Genomic DNA, 23,681 nt, shown 5'->3' with positions numbered 1-23,681 from the left:
TTCTCAAAACTTTTCACCAACCTCTCAAACTTTTCCCCCAACTTCTCCAATGTTTACCTAACTTCTCAAACTTGTCCCCAACTTCTCAAACTTTACCGCCAACGTCTCAAACTTTCCCTTGACTTCTCAAACTTTCCCCTGACTTCTCAAACTTTCCCCCGACTTCTCAAACTTTTCCCCGACTTCTCAAACTTTTCCCCCGACTTTTCAAACTTTTCCCCCAACTTCTCAAAACTTTCCCCCAACTTCTCCAATGTCCCCCCAACTTCTCAAACTTTTCCCCAACTTCTCAAACTTTTCCCCCAACTTCTCAAACTTTCCCCATTTTGTCAAACTTTCTCCAACTTCTCAAACTTTCCCTCCAACTTCTTAAACTTTTCTCTCAAACTTCTCAAACTTTTCCCCCAACTTCTCAAACTTTTCCCCAACTTCTCAAACTTTTCCCCAACTTCTCAAACTTTTCCCCAATTTCTCAGACTTGTCTGCCAACTCCTCTGCAGCTTTGATTGACACTGTAACTAGGGGGCGGGGCAGACACATAGCAACAAACGCAGCCAATCAAAGTGTGTAGCCGGGGTCCTCAGCCAATGGGTGAAGGGGAGAGCCCTTAAAGGGGAGGGGGTTTGTTGTCGGTGGGTTTTTATTCCCGGGAAGATGGCGGAGCGGCTCCGGAGCGTGGCGGCTGCGGCCGGCTGAGAGATGGAGGAAGAGGCGGCGCCCGGCGGCAGGAGGCGGCGAATCCGGCTCCACCCCAGCCCGGGGCCGCCCGGGGAGCGAGGCGGCGGCCGCGGGCTGACTCCCCCGGCCCGGACTGGCAGGCTGAGCCGAGGCTCCAGGTCGGCAGCTAGGCCCCAGGCGGCTGAAGGTGAAAAACTCGCCGGCAATCTGCCCCCAGCAGCTCCGCAAAGCCCCTCATTGCAGCTCAACACAGGGAGGGAGGGCAACAGCACTGTCTGGGGGCAAAATCACTGGGACTAACACTGTCTGGGGGCAAAATCACTGGGACTAACACTGTCTGGGGCAAAATAACTGGAACTAATACTGTCTGGGGCAAAATAACTGGAACTAATACTGTCTGGGGCAAAATAACTGGGACATAAACTGGGAGCAGAGAAACTCTGGGAGCACAGAACTGTCTGGGGACAAAAAACTGGGACATAAACTGTCTGGGGGCACAATACTGGAACTAACACTGGGGCAGAGAAACTGGGAGCAAAATACTGGGACAAATACTGTCCGGGGGCAAAAAAACTCTGGGGGCAGAGAACTGGGAATAAAACACTGGGAGCAGGGAACTGTCTGGTGACAAAAACTGGGACAAAATTGTCTGGGAGCAGAGAACTGGGGCAAAGCACTCTGATGGGCAAAACACTGGGAATAAATACTGTTTGGGGACAAAAAATTGGGACCATAAACTGGGAGCAAACACTGAACCAGAACCATCTGGGAACGAAAAACTAGGACAAATACTGTCTGGGGGCAAAAGACTGGGAACAAAACTCTGAAAGCAAACACTGGGAACCAGAACTGTCTGGGATCAAAAAAACTGGGAATGCAAAACTGTCTGCGGACGGCACAGTGGTTAACACTGCTGCCTCACAGCTCCAGGGACCTGGGTTTGATACCCGGCTTGGGTCACTATCTACGCGGAGTCTGCACGTTCTCCCCGTGTCTGCGTGGGTTTCTTCCGGATGCTGTGGTTTCCTCCCACAGTCCAGAGATGTGCGGGTTACATGCATTGGTCATGATAAATTGCTCCTTAGTGTCCCGGGATGCGTAGGTTATATTGATTAGCGGGGTAAATAGGGTTACGGGGTTAGGGCCTGGTGGGATTGTTGTCAGTGCAGACTCAATAGGCCTACTAGCTTCCTGCACTGTCGGGATTCTATGAAAAGACTGGGAATCAAAACTGTCAGAAAGCAAAAAAATAGACTGGGAATATGAAAGGGGAAAAAAAGCAGAGAAGCAGGGAGAGATCCAGGACAGAAATTGGGAAGCACTTCTTGCGAAGCATGATAGAAATGTAGAAACTCCCACAGAAATAATCAATGCTAGCTCAACTAACTACTCTTAAACCTTGAGGTAGCTAGTCAAGGGGCATGGAGGATAAATGGAGTTCATATACAGATTAGCTTTGTACTCAATGGTAAAACAGGCCTGAGGTGTCCAAAGTACTTTCAAAAGAAACTAATGGGAGGAAGGTGGAGAAGCAAATGGGTATGCCGTGGTCAGGAACATTTCAACTGTTGAGCAATGACGGAGCGGGACGGGGGAAAGAAGCAGGAATTCTGTACTGGGGGGTGGGGGAGAAAGGGCTGTGTGTGCACTTGGAGGAGATCATCTAAGATTGGAGGGAATGAGCCCATGGAAAGATTTGAAGGCAATGTATTGGGGATGGCCCTGGGGTTAGATTAAAAGTTAAAGTTTATTTATGAGTCACAAGTGGGCTTACATTAAAACTGCAATGAAGTTACTGTGAAATTCCCTCGTCGCCATATTCTGGCACCTGTTCGGGCCAATGCACCTAACCAGCACGTCTTTCAGACTGTGGGAGGAAACTGGAGCACCCGGAGGAAACCCACGCAGACACGGGGAGAACGTGCAAACTCCACACAGACAGTGACCCAAGCTGGGAATCGAACCTGGGTCCCTGGTGCTGTGAGGCAGCAGTGCTAACCACTGTGCCATCGTGGTGCTTGTTGCATGGATGAGGATAAGCGCAGTGGTACATTTTCAATGAGTTGAAGCTTGTGGAGGATTTGGGTAAGGGTAAGTGATGGTTTAGTGGTATTATCGCGAGACTTAATCCAGAAACTCAGCGAATGTTCTGGGGACCCGGGTTCGTATCCCACCACGGCAGATGGTGGAATTTGAATTCAATAGAAAATATCTGGAATTAAGAATCTACTGATGACCATGAAAGAGGGGTGGAGTTTAAAAACAGTGAGGTTATGTTGCAGCTGTAGAAGGTGCTGGTGAGGCTACACCTAAAGTACAGTTTTGGTCTCCTTACTTGAGAAAGGATATACTGGCACTGGAGGGAGTACAGAGGAGATTCACTAGGTTGATTCTGGAGTTGAGAGGGTTGGCTTATGAGGAGAGACTGAGTAGACTGGGACTATACTCATTGGAATTCAGAAGAATGAGGGGAGATCTTATAGAAACATATAAAATTATGAAGGAAATAGATAAGATCGAAGCAGGGAGCTTGTTTCCACTGGCGGGTGAAACTAGAACTAGGGAGCATGGCCTCAAAATAAGAGGAGCAGATTTAGGACTGAGTTGAGGAGGAACTTCTTCACACAAAGGGTTGTGAATCTGTGAAATTCCCTGCCCAGTGAAGCAGTTGAGGCTACCTCATTGAATGTTTTTAAGGCGAGGATCGATAGATTTTTAAACAGTAAAGGAATTAAGGGTTATGGTGAGCGGGCGGGTAAGTGAAGCTGAGTCCATGAAAAAATCAGCCATGATCTTATTGAATGGCGGAGCAGGTTCGAGGGGCCAGATGGCCTACTCCTGCTCCCAGTTCTTATGTTCTTATGAAGGCATTGTCGATTGTCGGGAAAACTCATCCAGCTCACTAATGTCCTTTAGGGAAGGAAATCTACCATCCTTACCTGGTCTGGCCTACGAGTGACTCCAGAGCCACAGAAATGTGATTGACCCTCAACCGCCCTTGGGCAACTTGGGATGGGCAATAAATGCTGGCCCAGCCAGTGACACCCATTTCCCATGAATTAACAAAAAACTGGGTGGGAAGGCTGGTTAACAGAGTGGCAGAAGTTGAACCTTGAGTTGGTAAAGTGTATAGAGTAAGAAGTCTCACAGCACCAGGTTAAAGTCCAACAGGTTTATTTGGTAGCAAATACCATAAGCTTTCGGAGCGCTGCTCCTTCGTCAGATGGAGTGGAAATGTGCTCTCAAACAGGGCACAGAGACACAACATCAAGTTACAGAATACTGATTAGAATGCGAATCTCTAAAGCCAGCCAGGTCTTAAAGGTACAGACAATGTGAGTGGAGGGAGCATTAAACACAGGTTAAAGAGATGTGTATTGTCTCCAGACAGAACAGCTAGTGAGATTCTGCAGGCCCAGGAGGCAAGCTGTGGGGGTTACTGATAATGTGACATAAATCCAACATCCCGGTTTAGGCCGTCCTCGTGTGTGCGGAACTTGGCTATCAGTTTCTGCTCAGCGACTCTGCGCTGTGGTGTGTCGTGAAGGCCGCCTTGGAGAACGCTTACCTGAAGATCCAAGGCTGAATGCCCGTGACTGCTGAAGTGCTCCCCCACAGGAAGAGAACAGTCTTGCGGTGATTGTCGAGCGGTGTTCATTCATCCGTTGTCGTAGCGTCTGCATAGTTTCCCCAATGTACCATGCCTCGGGACATCCTTTCCTGCAGCGTATCAGGTAGACCATGTTGACCAAGTTGCAAGAGTAGGTACCGTGTACCTAGTAGATGGTGTTCTCACGTGAGATGATGGCATCCGTGTCGATGATCCGGCACGTCTTGCAGAGGTTGCTGTGGCAGAGTTGTGTGGTGTCGTGGTCACTGTTCTCCTGAAGGCTGGGCAGTTTGCTGCGGACAACGGTCTGTTTGAGGTTGTGCGGTTGTTTGAAGGCAAGAAGTGGGGGTGTGGGGATGGCCTTGGCGAGATGTTCGTCTTCATCAATGACATGTTGAAGGCTCCGGAGGAGATGCCGTAGCTTCTCCGCTCCGGGGAAGTACTGGACGACGAAGGGCACTCTGTCCACCGTGTCCCGTGTTTGTCTTCTGAGGAGGTTGGTGCGGTTTTTCGCTGTGGCGCGTCGGAACTGTTGATCGATGAGTCGTGTTAAACCTGTTGGACTTTAACCTGGTGTTGTGAGACTTCTTACTGTGTTCACCCCAGTCCAACACCGGCATCTCCACATCAAAGTGTATAGACACAGGGTTCACTGTTGCAAAGATGGCATGGAGGCACATGCTGTTAAAGAGGTGAAAGGTGATACATTAAAGGTTATGTACCAGCCTTTGTATTCGGTTGTAAATAGTCACATTACTTGGTAAAGGAAGCTTTCTACCTTGCAAGCTCCTTCCTAATGTCAATAGCTCATCCATGTTAAACATCTGATAGGAGGGAGAAGCTCCAAATGATGAATATGCCTCAGCAGATAATCACATTAGCAGACAAAGTAAGGTCATATCTATATCTGCACTTTGGTTGTGCAAACGTGTCCTGTGTGAAGCCTCGGACCTATATGCGGTTTATCTTGCAGCTTAATTATCCTCATTAGCTCAAGCAAGGAAGACCAGGGTGGGAAAGGGGTGTGTGATTGTGTAGCAGTAATTGGCATTCAAGCATACTTTACATTATTTAAGCCTTACCCATATGCCATAGATATTACTGTAGCTGTCTGTGGTCTTTGGCTTGGTTATCTACGTGAGTCAGAAATCTGGGTTCAAGCTCCACTCCAAACTGGATAATCTGGGACAGGCAGTTACAAAGGGAGTGCTGTAAAGTTGTTATTATTTTGGTTGCAACCTTAAATAAAGGAACCATCGTTCATTTGAGGTGGACTTGCAGTCTCCCCGTCCTTGCTAAACCATTACCATTTTAATCAGGTTAACTCATCACTTAGGTTTGATTTATTATTGTCACATGTATTGGGATACAGTGAAAAATATTGTTTCTTGTGCACTATACAGACAGAACATACCGTTCATAGAGTACTCAGGGCAAAGGAAAGAAGAGGGGGTAGAATATAGTGTTGCAGTTACAGACAGTATGAAGAGAAAGATCAGCTTAATATATGATGGGACCATTCAACGGTCTGATGGCAGCAGGGAAGAAGCTGTTCTTGAGTCGGTTGGTACATGTTCTCAGACTTTTGTATCTTTTTCCCGATGGAAGAAGGTGGAAGAGAGAATGTCCGGGGTGTGTTGGGTCCTTAATTATGCTGGCAGCTTTCCCGAGGCAGCGGGAAGTGTAGACAGAGTCAATGGATGGGAGGCTGGTTTGTGTGATGGATTGGACTATGTTCATGATCCTTTGTAGCTTCTTGCAGTTGTGGTCAGAGCAGAAGCCATATCAAGCTGTGATACATCCAAATGGATGTTTCCTATGGTGCATCTGTGAAAATTGGTCAGAGTTGTAGTGGACATACCAAATTTCCTTAGCCTCCTGAGAAAGTAGAGGTGTTGGTTGTTGGTGATCTGAACACCTAGAAACTTGAAGCTCTTGACCATCTCCACTTCATGTCTATGGGATTTGCAGTGAGCAAGTTGGCTGCTGTTTTGGTCAACATTTATTAAAATGTAATTTATTGGATATACTAAACCTTTGGGTTTTCTGAAAGTGGTAAGGCACTCTTTAACGCGCTGGTTCTTTGTTTTCCCAAGCTGCCAGAACCAGTAATGAGGAGTAAGGTAGTTGAATTGGGTGCCTCTATCCAATTGAAAAAAAAGTAGGATGATGGTGTTCTATATCAGTGAAAGTGATAGCAGCGGCTCAGAGAATATTCTTGAGTTTCGCTGAACAATGAGACATACTGTCAAAGCTTTTTGTCTTGCACGCATCAGTACAGATTCACAAGAATATCAATTGTAAAGGGAACAACAATTTATATTGCATGAGAAGAGAGTGCTGATTAGTTGGCAAGTGGACTCTGAATGGTAGAGCCATTGCCATGGAGAATGTACCAGGGAATAGTTAACTGCCAAGCTTTTGTTTAAATTCAAGCCTGGCGGGTTGACTCTGGTCAAGGCACTGCCATGGGGAATGGCTGACCCCAAGCTTTTATTTAGTTGAAAATGGCGCAGTGTGTGGACAAGCTCCTTGTGTCTGCAAAAGACAGAACCCTGTGTGTGAATATATGTGACTTAGCATGCAGAAATGAGCCACACTGCGAGCTCGTCAGTGTAATTCTGAGCACATTCAGGATTGTTTTGCATGTACTGACCAATCACAGATTCTCAACTAATTTTGGACATTCTGGCTGGAACTCTACCACCTCGCCCACCCAGAATCGGAGTGGGTGAGGGTCCGACAACAGAAATCTCCATTGACCTCGGGTGGGAATGTTTGGGCAAGGCCGTAAAATCCCGGCCTCTGTCCTGAGTTTTACAGTATGGGCTGGTTGGGTGCAGTTAGTGCCTTATCTCTTGTGAACAGCCAATGGAATGTTCTGTCTGGTGCGATCTGCCAGTCATTGCTACATACAACCTACGTACCTGACATCACACCAGCACTGAAATCCATATACCACGTTTTGGCTTGATGGCAGCATCTTGTTAGTTCAGGATACAACTCCAGTTGCTCCTGCATTGGAGCAGTGTGCAACGGCTAGCTTCAACTGTGCTCTGATTATTGTTCCGTTTGCAGTTGGTATTCTTGCACATCAGTCCTGATGAGTGCAAGATGAAAAACTTCAACAGCATGTCTTTTTTTTCAGCATTACAATGATTGTGGTAAGTGAATTGGAACACTGGATTCTACTTAAATGGGATTTCTCTCTCCTGAAGCATTCCTCTAATTAATGCTTACCAAGTCGATCAATATAAGAGTTAAAGAGAACCGTGTGTTAGTGAGTGGTGGCGTATTTACTTCAGATGTTAAACGTTGTTATATTGTGGTTAAAGCACTTCTTTGTAGTCCATAGTTGCATTCTGTATAGCTGCTGCCCCATGTGAGTTGGAAACAGCCAGCCTGTTTTAAACGCGCTTATTTTTAGCTGTACTCTGCGCCATATTTAAACCTGTATTTTTATCTTCCAGAAGTATTGTCATATAAAACTCCAAAGAGGATATTGAGAAAGCAGCAACTCATTGCAAATCGCAATTCCCCTGTCAATGATTCCGAGTTACAGCAAGACATTTATTGGGACCAGCACTCTCCAACCGCATTTAAATTAGGTAATTGAATGCACGTTAGGAAGTGTATGAAGTGGGATTGTTGAGAAATCCGATGTGCACTTTTCTGCGTTTTGTTTTTTAATCAGCCCTGCATTCTTTCCTCTGTTATTTTCCTCACTGTCTTGCCTCTCCTCTCTTTGTTTTATCTGATTCCAATATCAGCATGTACAGTTCTTGTCAGTTGTTGCGCGAAAGTATGTACATGGTGTCTATTGTGTCTTTAATAGCTTAATTGTTGCCAAACTGTTTGACGTACATTTTAAGCATTGCTCTTTTAAGCATTACTATTGAACAGGTTGGTTCTGTAACCCAACGTGTAGATTTTAAAGGCTGGACACGTGTTATTTGAAGTTGTTTCATATTATGCCGAAAGAACAGGTTTTCTGGCAAAAGAATTATGTTAATATGGGATGCTTTTTCCAGGAGTGGCACGGTGGTGCAGTGGTTATCACTGCTGCCTTACAGCGCCAGGGACCCGGGTTCGAAACCCGGCTTGGGACACTGTCTGTGTGGAATCTGCACATTCTCCCCGTGTCTGCATGGAATTCTTCCGGATGCTCCCCTTTTCTCCCACAGTCCAAAGACGTGCTGGTTAGGGTGCATTGGCCGTGCTAAATTCTCCCTCAGTGTACCCGAACAGGTGCCGGAGTGTGGTGACTTGGGGATTTTCACAGTAACTTCATTGCAGTGTTAATATAAGCCTACTTGTGACAATAAATTAACTTTAACCTTAATCAGCTTGTTTGAACTGATGAGAAATTTAACCAATGATGGCTTTAACCAAAATGAAGTAATAGGTTTTGAAGGAAATACAATATACTCAAATTTAGCCCCTTGCCTTTCCTTACACAGACAATGGAAAGAAGTCGTCTGTGATTTTTCAGCATGTGGTGGAGATATCCGACGTTGTAAAGCGCATTGCCCCTCAGGTAACAAAACTATTTTGTACACACACTGAATTAGGCACGAGTGTTGAGGATGGCCCAGTGGTTAGCACTGCTGCCTCTCAGTGCCAGGGACCTGGGTTCCGTTCCAGCCTCGGGTCACTGTCTGTGCAGAGTTTGCACATTCTCCCCATGTCTGCGTGGGTTTCCTCCGGGTGCTCCGGTTTCCTCCCACAGTCCAAAGATGTGCTGGTTTGGTTGATTGGCCATGCCAAATTAACTCTAGTGTCAGGGGATTAGCAGGGTAAATACAAAGGATTACGGGAATAGGGCCTAGGTGGGATTGTGGTCGGTGCAGACTTGATGGGCCAAATGGCCTCCTTCTGCACCGTAGGGATTCCAAACGTTCCAAAAAAAAAGTTTAATGTTTGTTGATCCATATCCCGCATTTAGGGGAACTGGTCAAATATGATGCCTCACAGCTAATTGTTGTTCTCTGGAGAGTTACACGAAAGATGGAAGGTCGTTGACCTCAAATGTGCATTCTGTTTTTCACTGGGTATTTCCAGCCTTTTCTGATTATATTGCAGAGATAGCTGGCTGGAGGCTTTTTAGCCTTTTGGATTAAATACCTTACCCATGTGGCTCAGTTAGCCACCAAGTCATTACAATCCTGGGGATGGTGATGAGGCTGCAGTCTACTAACAGGGTTCGGGAATGCAATCTACTGTGTTGCCAGTGAATGGGCTGAGGTTTGGGTAAGATCAAAATTCATTCCATCCAAGTCATGACTACCCCTTGGGCAATTGTTCATTGCCTTTCACTTGAGTTATTTGCCATCATCCTGTGTTTTCACTGACGTGTGAGGGAAAGTCTTAAAGTCCTATCAAGTCATGATGTGGAGATTTGATTTTATTCATTTGTGGGACATGGGCATCGATGGCTGGCCAGCATTTATTGCCCATCCCCAGTTGCCTGAGGGCAGCTGGGAGTCAACCACATTGCTGTGGCTCTGGAGTCACATGTAGGCCAGACCAGGTAAGGATGGCAGATTTCCTTCCCTAAAGGATATTAGTGAACCAGATGAGTTTTTCCGAAAATCGGCGATGGTTTCATGGTCATCGGTTGACTCTTTAATTCCAGTTTTTTTTTAATTGAATCAAATTCCACCATCTGCTGTGGCGGGAGATGCCAGCGTTGGACTGGGGTGGGCACAGTAAGAAGTCTCGCAACACCAGGTTAAAGTCCAACAGGTTTATTTGGAATCGCGAGCTTTCGGAGCGCTGCTCCTTCATCGGGTGACTCACCAGATGAAGGAACAGCACTCCGAAAGCTCGTGATTCCTATCAAGTCAACCTGTTTGTGTCAATGTTGGCTAATGATCCTACAGTGTGTTTGAAAGATGAATATATGGGAAGCAAAGTTGGTTTACCTATTTCCATTCTGGTTTTGACTTTACTCCTAACTGCAATTTTTCTTTGGAAACTAAGCTCCCTATCAAGTAAAATTCTCCAGTTATGTACTGTCAGTATTTTCTTTCCGTTAATATATTTAAGCAAGGCGTAAGTATCGACAGTGTCACTCGATAATTAATAGCTATTTTTGTTTTTGGGGTAAGTAGCGATCTTCCGAGGTGCCTCTGAACGTATGGCTAGGTGAGGATGCAATCCAATGTAGCCCTACTGTGACTTTTCGAGAAAGGAACAAAGCAAGTAATTCAAGGTATGTGCCACAAAAAGATCATTTTATAGCATTTTAAGAGGTTAAGACAAAGCTGTAGCAGTATTTACTTGTGAGGCAAATTTTACACTGCTCTTTATAGAACATCTTATAGATTCCCTGCAGAAGGAGGCCATTTGGCCCATCGAATCTGCACCGACCACAATCCCACTCAGGTCCTATCCCTTAACCCCACATATTCATCCCTGCTAACCCCCCTGACATTAAACAGCAATTTAGCATAGCCAATCAACCTAACGTGCACATCTTTGGAATGTGGGAGGAAACCGGAGCACCCGGAGGAAACCCACACAGACACGGGGGGAATGTCCAAGAAGCCGGGAATCGAACCCAGGTCCCTGGTGCTAACCAGGGTGCCACCCCAAAATTGTCATAAGCATCAAATAAATAAATATGTAAGTTTGTATGTGTCAATTCATTCGGGAAATCAAATTTTGTGACAATGCTTGGCTGAATTTGAACATTTTGGCTTTTTTTGAACCGACTACATCGTGTATAAGATGAAAATAACTATCCTAATGTCTTGACAGCTCATGATTGAAGAACAGGTCAATGTATTCAAAAGGAAGAGTGTTCATATTTTACATTTCTTTAACATCCTAACAATATCATAGAGTCCTTACAGTGCAGAAGGAGGCCATTCGTCCCATCAAGTCTGCACCGACCACAATCCCACCCAGGCCCTATCCCCTTAATCCCACATATTTACCCTGCTAGTCCCCCTGACATTATGGGGCAATTTAGCATGCCCAATCAACCTAACCTGCACATCTTTGGACCGTGGGAGGAAACCAGAGAACCCGGAGGAAACCCACGCAGATTCGGGGAAAATGTGCAGACTCCACACACACACTGACCCAATCCGGGAATCAAACCCGGGTCCCTGGCGCTGTGTGGCAGCAGTGCTAACCACTGTGCCACCGTGCCGCCCAGAAAATATGTTTGGAATTTGTTACTAAGAGGTGTGAAATGCACCATTAAAATAGCCCCCACAGGTACTTGAGAACTGCTGATTGGGAATCAGTGGAAAACGTTTGATTGAGATCAGGGTGAACAGTGGGAAGCTTTTTCCCAGGTCGGAGGTGACGATCACGAGGGGTCACGGGCTCAAGGTGAGAGGGGCGAGGTATAACTCAGATATCAGAGGGACGTATTTTACACAGAGGGTGGTGGGGGCCTGGAATGCGCTGCCAAGTAGGATGGTGGAGGCAGACACGCTGGCATCGTTTAAGTCTTACCTGGATAGTCACATGAGCAGTTTGGGAATGGAGGGATACAAACGAATGGTCTAGTTGGACCAATGAGCGGCACAGGCTTGGAGGGCCGAAGGGCCTGTTTCCTGTGCTGTACTCTTCTTTGTTCATTTGGAAGAAGGTTGTGGGCTTTGGTGTCCCCATGCCTCAATGTTTATAATGCTCAATATTGATAACCGTTATTGATGAACCATTGCAGAGTCTTTGGGTGATGTTCTGAAATAGCCCATTCACAAAGCTGGACTAAAAATATTTCATCTCAGATGTGAACTTTAGTTTTTTTGTGCTAATCATTTTGTGTTTGCTGGGGGCACTGAGTTAGTAATATAAAGCCTTCACTGAGCCAAACTTAGAGACCCAAGAATTGGTTCAGTTTTGCAAACAAAACTCTGATCTGGTTTATTTGTAAGTTCACACTTTGACATGCACTTATTCAGCGTGTGAACAAATTTAACTTGGGTTCTAAGCAGATCGATATTCTCAATTTAATATCGCCACCAGCTCCATCCCTCCAGGCCGAGCCAGACTGTTTGCAGCCCCTGCATCTTATTTCGCCCTGTGATTCAACCACACATCCGTACCTTCGCTAAGACTCCCTATTTCCAGCTCCGTAGCATCGTTCACCTTAACCCCTACCTCCGTTCGTCTGAAAACCTCCAGGCGTGACTATTCCAAAATGCTGCTGGCTGAACTCTTGCGCTGAACCCTCCTTGAACTTGAATGTAACGTAGGAAATAGGAGCAGGGGAAGGCCATTTGGCCTCTTGAATTTTCTGTACCATTCGATAAGATCATGGCTGACCTGATTGTGGCTTTAACTCCATTTTCCTAACTGCTCCCTGCCCCCTCACACGTAACCCTTGAAGATCAAAAAATCTATCTCACTCAGTCTTGAATATGTTCAATGACCCAGCCTCCTGCTCTCTGGAGGAGAATTCCAAAGATTAACAAAGTAAAAAGTTTATTTATTAGTCACAAGTAAGGCTTACATTAACACTGCAATGAAGTTACTGTGAAATTCCCCTAGTCGCCGTACTCCGCACCTGTTCGGGTCAATGCGCCCTAACCTTTCAGACTGTGGAAAGAAACCGGAGCACCCGGAGGAAACCCACACAGACACGGGGAGAATGTGCAAGACTCCGCACAGACAGTGACCCCAGCCGGGAATCAATCCCAGGTCTCTGGCACTGTGAGGCAGCAGTGCTAACCACTGTGTCAGCCATCTGAGAGAAGAAATTCTTCCTCAGTTTCATCTAAAATGGGAGATCCCTTATTCTGAAATTGTTCCCACCCATTCTGAATGGGGGGTTTGGGGGGGTGGGGTGGGGGAGAGAAACGTCTTTTCACCGTCTACCCTGCAAAGCCCCCGATTATCTTGTCAAAGTTCTGCCACCCAGGCCCTGGCTCTCACCCATCATCCCCAAGGTTGTTGACCTACCCCAGTTCCCAGTTAAGCACCATCTTCGTTTTAACATTCACACCTTTGTTTTCAAATCCCTCCATGACTCACTACTCCTCGACCCCGCCACTCCTTATCCCTGTGATCACCTCCAGCCCTCAAAAGGTATCTTTGTTCCTCTAATTTTAACCTCTTCAGCATTGCCCAATTTAATCTGCTCCACTTTTGGTGGCTCTGCCTTTGTTTGCCTTGCCCTAAGTGCTAACCTTCCCCTGTGACCAAGCTATTGGTCATCTGTACATACAAATGGCCATGATGTGGAGATGGCGGCGTTGGACTGGGGTGGGCCCAGTAAGAAGTCTCACAACACCAAGTTAAAGTCCAACAGGTTTATTTGGAATCACGAGCTTTCGGAGCACTGCTCCTTCATCAGGTGAGTGTGTTTGAAAGACTCACCTGAGGAAGGAGCAGCGCTTCGAAAGCGCGTGATTCCAAGTAAACCTGTTGTACTCTAACCTGGTGTTGTGAGACTTCTTACCATACTAACGGCAATTGAAACCAGGCTGTTCAATATATTAAGAAATTTGTCGTCAATCTAGGCTTTATTAAATACTTTCCTGTTGCGTTATGTTGACTTTTGCTAATTATCAATGAAGTTCTGTGGTAAAATATCCTTAAAATAGGAACCAAAATGTCTGTACAACGAAATTCATTTTTTCATTCAGGGAAACTACATTGTAAAAGCAGCTTGTGAGAATTTATCGAATTTTTATTCATTTTAGATTTCAAAGGAGCACAGAGGAAGAGCTGATGAAGTTAGCGAAAGAGTTTGACCGGAACATGGTGGAACAAGATATCGGTTACAGTGAAGAAGCCGGTGAAGTAAACCAGACTTCAGATTGTGCCGATATGGAGCAGACACTACTGACAGAGCGACCAAATGCTGACCATTCAGCATTGGGGCAGGCATCCGTGACTGGAACCACAGGGCCAGTTAAAGATGGCACAGGCAGCGCCCTTCCTGTAATGGAGCGACACAGTCAGGATAGTAGTCTGATGTCACTGGACCTAGAAACTGAAGCTGCCGTTAATGCCTTGTTTGATGGACCCACCCAACACACTGGTCGACCTCTGAGTCAGGGCCTCTCGGCCGATGATTCAAGAAGTCCAACACCAGACGGATTTCAGGCTTCCAAAGTGGTTCCAACATTTGCACAAGATGCCATTGACCGTGACAAAGGCACGACTCGTAAACAAGCTGGTGAACTTCAAGCCTCAAAGTCAGTTGAATTAGATGTAGGTGAAGGCACTCTCGTTAACAATGCCGCAAGCTCTGAGCATGGCAAAGGCTTCGCTCTTGAAGCCATCACTACAGGTTGTGAATTAGAGCAGCGCAGCAACACTGGCCTTCAATCCACAGGTGGGACAGCACCACTTTGTCCATCTGAAACTGTTCCGGAGGATGATGGGTTTGATGACTGGGAGAATGATGACTGGATGGCAGAGGACTCTTTTGTAATGGAAGTTACAGAAAATCCAGAACTTGTTGCCATTGCCAAGCAATGCGCTAATTTCCCCAAACCTTCGTTTCATTCTCTGGATGCTGCCAACCTGAATGGTACAAAGAAATGTAATGATTCAACCAATCCAAAGGTTGCTTCTGGCGTGCTACCGGCTATATCATTTATGAAGCAGATGCAAAGTCCCCTTCGCAAAGCTGCTGACACTGAAATAGTGGCCAAAACCTTGCACTTTGAAAAGCGATCTGAGAGACCAAAGCCCAGGGCTACTTTTTCACTACAAACCAAATTGAGTAGTAAGGTGGCTGAACAGGAATCCCTCAGCAAATTCCAACAAAGCAAAGCGCTTGAACCTGTGGTTGACACATTAATAAAAAACGAACAGAGGAATCCTGAAGTTTCAAAGCCTCAGTGCAGTTCCCATCGGCTTAACGGGCCCCTCATGGAATCGACTCCCTTGCCTCGCGCAAGTCCTTTACAGACATTGCACAGCGGCAGCGCACAGGAGAATACAAAGGCTTCCCTCGCTCCCATCGACTATTCCACGCCTGCCAATTCGAACTCACCCCATGGGTTCAAATCTGGAAAGCTCTCCGGTGCTGGTTCACAGAGAAGGGTCGATGTTCTTGCGGAAAGTGCTCCACCCGAGGCGGTGGCTGATGACTGGAATGATGAAAATTTCTCCGCCGAAATTCAAAATCTGTTAACTGAATCGGACAACCTGTGGGAAACAGGCGACGACGATGCTGATTTGAACAGGATGTGCGATGATGTGGAAAAACTGATTCAAAGCCAGGACTCTGAGGTGGCCGCGACCAGTGAGCTGACAGGACTAAAACCAGCAAGCAGCGACCGGGGTTCAACAAACAGCACAGTTTCGACTTCAGACATGCAAAAAGCACAGTTCGCTGAACGGTCGGATGGGCTGCAGAATCATTTAAATTGCAACCAATCTTCTCTTGTGTCAGAAAGCAAATTCTTCTCCAAAGGACCGATAGCAGCAAAGCAAAATGCAGCTGCTTCCACGAGGATTCTGCCAAGGCCCGCAGGTTTGACCTGTATGGTGTGTTCTACAGTGACACTCCCCACGCAAAGCCATCATTTGAATTCCCTCAGCAATCTCGAGGGTAAATCTTTCTCAAGCACTACCCACGCCTGTGCAGTGAGCTTGAACAGATCCAGTTCCCTGCCTGGCTCCAGAAACGGTGCTGGCATTTCAAATTTGCTTCAGGCTTCAATTACTGCGAACTTTGGCCCGAGCCAGAAACTTTGTACGTCCACTGTAACCGTGGCTCGCGCAGCCCCCACACCGCAGCACGTTATTGGCATTCCCAGGACTCCACGGTTTACCTTCACTAAAATTACAGCTTCTTCTCTGATGAGTGTTCAGGGGAAGACCAGTAGTCATATAGCACAAAGTGCGAAGGGTTGTGACAACAGGGATCATGTAAAAAGCCCTATGGAAAGAAACGCTCAGTCAGATAAATTTTCCCCAGCCGCTCGATACCCAGCGGCGCCTCTAAAGAGACATTTTTCTGATTCTACTTTACAGACAAAAGGTAGGGAGATGTTTTTGTAATTTCACGCTGAATTCCAGTCGGACGTGATTAATGCCCTGTTGGATATTCTTGTGATAAATATATCTCGTTTTGAAGTTATAGACATCGCTAGAGCAGGAATAATGTTCTGTTATTGTGCTACCAATGGGGAGCCTTACCAGGGAGTTACATTTTAAAAATTTATTTCTTCATGGGACATGGGGCGTCGCTGGCTGGGCCCAGCATTTATTGCCCATCCTTAAGTTGTCCTTGGAGGGCAGTTGAGAGTCAACCACATTGCTGTGGCTCTGGAGTCACATGTAGGCCAGACCGGGGTAAGGACGGCAGATTTCCTTCCCTAAAGGACATTAGTGAACCAGATGTGTTTTTACGACAATCAACAATGGTTTCAAGGTCATCATTAGAATCATAGAATCCTACAGTGCAGAAGGAGGCCATTCGGCCCATTGAGTCTGCACCGACCACAATCCGACCCAGACCCTATCTCCATGCATTTACCCTGCTAATCCCCCGACACTAAGGGGCAATTTAGCATGGCCAATCCACCTAACCCGCACATCTTTGGAGTGTGGGAGGAAACCGGAGCCCTCGGAGGAAACCCACACAGACACGGGGAGAACATGCAGACTCCACACAGACAGTGACCCAAGCCGGGAATCGAACCCGGATCCCTGGCTCTGCAAGGCAGCAGTGCACGCCACCGATTAGATCCTTAATTCCAGATTTTATTTTTATTGAATTCAGATTCCACCATCTGCCGTGGCGGGATTCGAACCCGGGTCCCCAGAACATTAGCTGAGTTTCTGGATTAGTAGTCTAGCGATAATATCACTAGGCCATCGCCTCCCCATTCAGAGACTTAGGTGCACACCCAAATTTCTGATGTCTGCTCCCAGTCAACGAGGCTTCCTATCTGCTGTACCAAATGAGGAAAGTTACGTAATGAGTTACTTTTCATCCTGGTGGTTAGCATTTTAAAATTCCCCCGTTAATTAGCTCCCAGAGTTGGAGTTAATCCCTTCCTCGCGTGAGGTGCATAGATGTGATCTTGATATTGTGATTGCGGCACCAGGAATTCAATCTCCCCCGCCCACAATTAAAGTGATACTTTTCATGTTTTTAACGTCAGTGGGACACGTAATGAGTAAAGCGTACTTGATTTTCATAGAATCCCTACAGTGCAGTAGGAGGCCATTCAGCCCATCGAGTCTGCACCAACAACAATCCCACCCAGCTCCTATCCCCACAATCCCACATATTTGCCCTGCTAATCCCTCCAGCCTGGGACACTAAGGGGCAATTTAGAATGGTCAATCCACCTAACCAGCTTATCTTTGGAGTGTGGGAGGAAACCGGAGCACCCAGAGGAAACCCACGCAGACACAGGGAGAATGTGCAGACTCCTCACAGACAGTGACCCGAGGCAGGAATTGAACCTGGGTCCCTGGAGCAGTGAGACAGCAGTGCTAACCAATGTACTGCCCACATACATTTTAAAAAAGGAACATAACTAGCTGGGTTTGTTTTGAAAGTAGTTAGGGCAAAAGACCAGCATCTCTGAGATCTAGTGGATGTAAAGGAGATTGCAAGACTGGGAGGAGAATACTGAAGATTGGGGAGAGCACATGATGTGATTTGAAGGCATGATTTTAAATTGAACTGGAGGGATAGTGAGCTGATAGGGAGTGAATGCAAATCACAGGGTTGACGGTGCTGGACAAGTCGCTGGATCAAAATCCTGGAACACACTCCCTAACAGCACTGTGGGTGTACCTACACCATGGACTGCAGTGATCAAGAAGGCAGCTCGCCACCACCAAGGGCAATTGTGGATGAACAGCAAATACTGGCCCAGCCAGCGATGCCCACATCCTATAAACAAACGAATAAAAAGGAATCCTGATAAATTGTGGGGCGGGTTGCAGGTTGTTTTTGGAGTTTGCGGAAATGGCGGACTGGCTGAGGATATCGGATTGATCAACAGCTGACAGGAGACGACTTGATTGAAACATCTAAGATTCTGCGGGGTCTTGACAGGGTGGATGTGGAAAGGATGCTTCATGTTTGATTTATTATTGTCACATATATTAACATAGTGAAAAGTATTGTTTCTTGCGCACTATACAGACAAAGCATACCATTCATAGAGAAGGAGAGAAGAGAGTGCAGAATGTAGTGTTACAGTCATAGCTAGGGTGTAGAGAAAGATCAGCTTAATATGTGGTAGGTCCATTCAAAAGTCTGACAGCAGCAGACTGTTCTTGAGTCGGTTGGTACGTGACCTCAGACTTTTGTATCCTTTTTCCCAGTGGAAAAAGGTGAAAAAAAGTATGTCCGGGGTGCATGGGGTCCTTAATTATGCTGGCTGCTTTGCCGAGGCAGCGGGAAGTGTAGACAGAGTCAATGGATGGGGGGATGGATTGGGCTTCATTCACAACCCTTTGTAATTCCATGCGGTCTTGGGCAGAGCTGGAGCCATACTAAGCTGTGATACAACCAGAAAGAATGCTTTCTATGGTGCATCTGTAAAAGTTGGTGAGAGTTGTAGCTGACATGTCAAATTTTCTTTGTCTTCTGAGAAGACATGGGGGATCAGGACAGGTCGCTGGTGATCTGAACACCTAGAAAACTTGAAACTCTAGACCACTTCCACTTCATCCCTGTTGATGTAGACTTCTCCTTTATTTTACTGACATTGAGGGAGGCACGGTGGCACAGTGGGTAGCACTGCTGCCTCACAGTGCCAGGGACTTGGGTTTAATTCCCGGCTTGGGTCACTGTCTGTGTGGAGTCTGCACGTTCTCCCCGTGTCTACGTGGGTTTCCTCCCACAGTCTGAAAGACGTGTGGGTTAGGTGGATTGGCCATACTAAATTGCCCCTTAGTGTTAGGAGGACTAGCCTGGGTAAATGCATGGGTTACGGGGACAGGGCCTGGGTGGGATTGTGGTTGGTGCAGACTCGATGGGCTGAATGGCCTCCTCCTGCACTGTAGGGATTCTATGATTCTCTGATATAGCATTCTATGATTATTGTTGCTGCACCAGTTCACCAGATTCTCTATCTCATTCCTGTACTCTGTCTCATCATTGTTTGAGATCCGACCCACTACGGTTGGTGTCATCAGCAAACTTGAAAGTTGGAGGGGAATTTGGCCGCACAGTCATAGGTGTATAAGGAGTATAGTAAAGGGCTGAGAACACAGCCTTGTGGGGCACCGGCGTTGAGGATGATCGTGGCGGAGGTGTTGTTGCCTATCCTTACTGATTGTGGTCGGTGGGTTAGGAAGTTCTGTGGGAGCATCTAGAGCTGGGGGCAACTGTTCAAAAATAAGGGGTCACTCTTTTAAGGCAAAGATAAGGAAAAGGTTTTCAGAGGGTTGTGAGACTTTGGAACTCTTCCTCAATGACGACGAGGAGTGTTTGTGGAAACTGAGCTGTTGAACATTTTTAAGGCAGAGTTAGATGGATCCTTGAAAAGCTAGTGGATGAAACGTTATCGCGGTGGGTAGGAATGTGAAATTGAGATTAAAATTAGATAGTTATGTTCTTATTGAATGGCGGAGCAGGTGCGAGGGGCCGAGTGATCTACTCCACGTAATTAGTATGTTCTTAAAAGCAAGGATCGGTGCTTCGAGATGCAGGAAGGTAACAAGAGACAAGTTGAAATAATTCTTATCAAATTCTATACAGTGAATGTCCACTTTAAGAAGTCTCACAACACCAGGTTAAAGTCCAACAGGTTTATTTGGAATCACCAACTTTCAGAGCGCTGCTCCTTCATCAGGTGAGTGAAGAGGTAGGTTCGCAAACACTGCACAACCTACCTCCCCACTCACCTGAGGAAGGAGCAGCGCTCCAAAAGCTTGTGATTCCAAATAGCCCTGTTGGAATTTGACCTGGTTATTGTGTCCATCCCAGTCCAACGCCGGCAACTCCACACCATCAGCTGATTGTTTTCAGTTGAGTTTTATGGTTTAAAAAAAATAATCCTGGCTTGGGATCTGTCAGCTGACCATTCTTCAAAGCTCTGTTAGCTAAATTTGGAACTTTATAAATGTTATATGAAATTCAAATTATCCATCTAAGCTGCTATTTGTCTCTAAGGCTATTGCTTTCTGTGCTTCCCATTTGTGCAGTTGTGGAGGAGCCAGCAGCAAAATGTTCATTGCAGGAGATTGAACAGAAGAAGCTGGCAGCGCTGGCTCGCAGGAAGATGAAAATGCAAGGCAGCTATGCTCATCCATCACCTACGTGACTTCACAGACTCGAAGCATGACTGATTATTATCGGAATGTAATGAAGAAAGGAGCACTTGGCTGAAAAGAGTGCACATTTTCTTTCCAGATAATCTGCCTCTGCATCTTATTTTCTGTCTGCAATGTGGCTGGGCAAATGGACAGAGACTTGAGCCTACCAGTAAGAGAATAAATGTGTATACATCATAATTAAGTTATTAAAAAAAGTACGTTGCACTATTTATCACACTGGTGTGTTTCCAACATTATGACTTCAAAGTCTTTGCTTCTCCCCCGCTCCCCCCACCCTCCTTGCCTCCGCTTGAAGACACTGACTCCTTGCTGTGTACTGTCTGACTATTGGACTGTGGGAAGCATCGCGTCTGAGAGCAGCACATGCAGTTTCAGCAGCACAGGCCGTGGGGTCACTATCGAGCATAGGGAAAGAACCCCCGGATTCCACCCCCTCTCCCCCTTCTAAGAGAAGGATTTCGAGGTTTGATGAGGTTTGCCCTGTTGAGTTGAGCTACTTTTGCCAAGACTGGGGATCAAAGCTGGAGCTATCCTGACATTCTGGCCGGGTCACCAAAGAGTCAAACCTGGAATGCTTTCCAGGAACGTTTCAAGTCGTTTTGCCGGAAGTGCTAATGAAAATCCAAGCTGAGTGGGTAACTGGCCGCTGTCACCCTCTCGCCGATCACTCTCAGTTTAACTTCACAATTATGAGCTGCCCGCCAACATTATTTAAATAGTTTTCGAAGATGAATTTCTGTTTTAAGGGACTGTCATGACTGATCATTGTTACAGTGCGAGGGATTCCCCTTGTAAAAGTTTTGCTAATGCTTGTGCACTGGTTTGAATTTCTTCTTCCTGTTAAATGTGCCGTACAAGCTTTTTGTTGCTGTTTAAACTAATCTGGGGCTCAGGTTCCTCTGACGGTGCTCTGTGTGAGGCATCCACCTAAACATTTCATTGCACTCAATCTGAATTGTCCCCATTAACCACTGCTCCCAAACAAAAACCCTTGGAGGAATCATGCTATTGGACTTTTATGCTTGGAAGTTTAAACTCACTTTTTGTGTTTCTTAATTTGCAACTGAACTTAAATGCAGACTTGACAAATGTCTAATGTGGGTTCAGCTGAATGAAGCTCTTGCGACGTTTTAATTCTGTCCTTGTTGTCACACTGTGCTTTCGAGTATTGTAAATTGGCCCAATCAAAATTTTACTGTATAAACATTTTCTATTGTTTTTGTAACTTTTTGTAACCTACCTCAGAACGTCAAGTATTTATTGAAAATATTCTAGATCCTGGCTAATTGCTTGCCGGTGTAGTTGTTAATTACTGTTTTCTGAGGAACTATTAGTTAAACGATTAGCTATTAAATATTAGGCCTTTTTTAGTGAAATTTAGTAAAAGTCTAATTTTATGTTGTCGTTTGCACTACACTCAGTGTTAGAAGACAGGATCTTAAAGTACTGCAGCAGAATAATGGTCCAAATCTATCCTGATTGTTTTTAGTTTGTTTCTACTGCTCTGTGTACATAATATTTTGGCAACTGTACATATGTAAGTGTTTATGTATACCTGGTGCTTTTTAACCAGTGTCTAGACTTCTAATTAAAACAAAATGAAGGAGTCATTTGGCATTATAAAATGACAAACTAATGTACCTTGAATTTTTCTCGTATGCAGTCCCATTTACTATTCCTAAGGGAATAATCTCGTTAAGTTTCAATATTTGGTTGAGTGCATGATAAAATTGTAGCAAAAGCGCACATTGCGTAGCAGTGTTGAGGTTATGCTCAGGGTGCAGTGCCTTTTAGCCACTGCTGTTGCCTAGAGGCAGAATTTGATTTTCAGAAAAAGGTTAAGTTGAACTGAAATCTGAGAAATACTGTGTAGTTTTATCATGAAATCTATCGAATCGCTACATTGTAGAAGGTTGCCATTCGCCCCATCGAGTCTGCACAGACTCTTCGAAGCGTATTTTACCCAGGCCCACTCCCCCACCCCCACCATATCCCTATAACCTCACACATTGGCCAATCCTCCTAAGCGACACACCTTGGGACACTGAGGGAGAATTTATCATGGCTAATCAACTTAACCTGCACATCTTTGACTCTGGGAGGAAACAGGAGCACCCGGGGGAAACCCATGCAGACACGGGGAGAATGTGCATACTCCACGCACACACCGACCCAAGGCCAGTATCAAACCCGGCTCCCTGGCGCTGTGAGGCAGCAGTTAACCACTGCAATTCAGATATCAGGAATCTGCAAGAGAGTGTTTAGTCTCATCCACATGTCCCATCAAATATTCCCTTTAAAATTTAGTTATTTGCCATCCATTTTTATCAGAGACAGGTTACTATAAATTTCTTTGCACATGTTATTTATCAGAGGCAAGCCTTTGCAAAGCTCGTCAGAATGCATTGTGATCACACGCGTGCTCCATTTCGCATGAACATTGGCCCCACCTCCTGTTCCTTTGAACCTATCGCTCCCGATAACTACCACCACCCAATTTCCTTTTCTGACCCCAATGCTAGCTTCATGTTCTTAAGGTACTGTGCTTCACACTTGCAGTTCACATCCTTTGCCTTAACACAAAATCCATCCCTTGGACATCCCTGCCATGGCAAAGTGTTGCCCCACCTCCATCCTGAACATTCTTTTGGGTTCCTTGAACAAATTGTCATTTCCCAAATCCCTGGCTGTCTTTCTTACCGCCCATGAGGGTGGTGGAAACAGAGATGGTTGATGATTTTAAGAAGGATGTGGATGGGTACTTGACAGAAATGAAACACAGGTCTACAGGAATTGGGAAGGGGAGGAGAAAGGGGCTAACTACACAGAGAGCAGTAAGAAGTCTCACAACACCAGGTTAAAAGTCCAACAGGTTTATTTGGAATCACGAGCTTTTGGAGTGCTGCTCCTTTATCGGTTGAGTGGCAGAGAGCTGGCATAGACCCTGTGCCATTATGACTATATAAAAATTGTGATGTTTGTATTTTGATATAAACAATCTGTCCATCACCACAGAAGTGCCTTTTTTCAATTTTCACCACCAATTCCATTGTCAGGTTCAACCCAACTTCATGATCTCAGTGTCCAATTCAAACAGTTTCTTAACCTACACAACATCACTTGTTTCTACCTCTCTCAGCTCAGCTGTTGAGGAAATTCTCCT

The 23,681-nt window shown here is 45.9% G+C and overlaps 1 protein-coding gene across 3 annotated transcripts; it reads left to right on the top strand.

The window, feature by feature from the left end:
* Positions 1-625: 625 nt before the first annotated feature.
* etaa1a (ETAA1 activator of ATR kinase a) lies at positions 626-22,163 on the top strand. 3 transcript variants are annotated; one of them, XM_078230395.1, is made up of 6 exons: positions 626-865; positions 7,759-7,896; positions 8,749-8,825; positions 10,402-10,502; positions 13,954-16,250; positions 20,387-22,163. In XM_078230395.1, the coding sequence occupies exons 1-6, from the start codon at positions 700-702 to the stop codon at positions 20,503-20,505; spliced, it is 2,898 nt and encodes a 965-aa protein (XP_078086521.1). In that variant the 5' UTR covers positions 626-699; the 3' UTR covers positions 20,506-22,163. The 3 variants fall into 3 exon arrangements, with proteins under 3 accessions (XP_078086521.1, XP_078086522.1, XP_078086523.1); XM_078230396.1 differs by having other exon boundaries at positions 649-865; positions 7,762-7,896; XM_078230397.1 differs by lacking the exons at positions 626-865; positions 7,759-7,896; positions 10,402-10,502.
* Positions 22,164-23,681: the final 1,518 nt, after the last annotated feature.

This window comes from Mustelus asterias, chromosome 15 (assembly GCF_964213995.1).
Source record: "Mustelus asterias chromosome 15, sMusAst1.hap1.1, whole genome shotgun sequence".
Classification (NCBI taxonomy): domain Eukaryota; kingdom Metazoa; phylum Chordata; class Chondrichthyes; order Carcharhiniformes; family Triakidae; genus Mustelus; species Mustelus asterias.
The sequence above is the reverse complement of the archived record's forward strand: the minus strand, read 5'-3'. Positions and strand labels throughout refer to the sequence as shown.

What these genes read in the sequence shown, in the direction of transcription:
- etaa1a (XM_078230395.1), top strand. Translation starts at nt 700, where the DNA reads ATGGAGGAAGAGGCGGCGCCCGGCGGCAGGAGGCGGCGAATCCGGCTC. An exon ending in TAGGCCCCAGGCGGCTGAAG is followed by an intron (nt 866 to 7,758) that starts GTGAAAAACTCG and finishes TTTATCTTCCAG; the next exon opens with AAGTATTGTCATATAAAACT. An exon ending in TTCTACTTTACAGACAAAAG is followed by an intron (nt 16,251 to 20,386) that starts GTAGGGAGATGT and finishes CCATTTGTGCAG; the next exon opens with TTGTGGAGGAGCCAGCAGCA.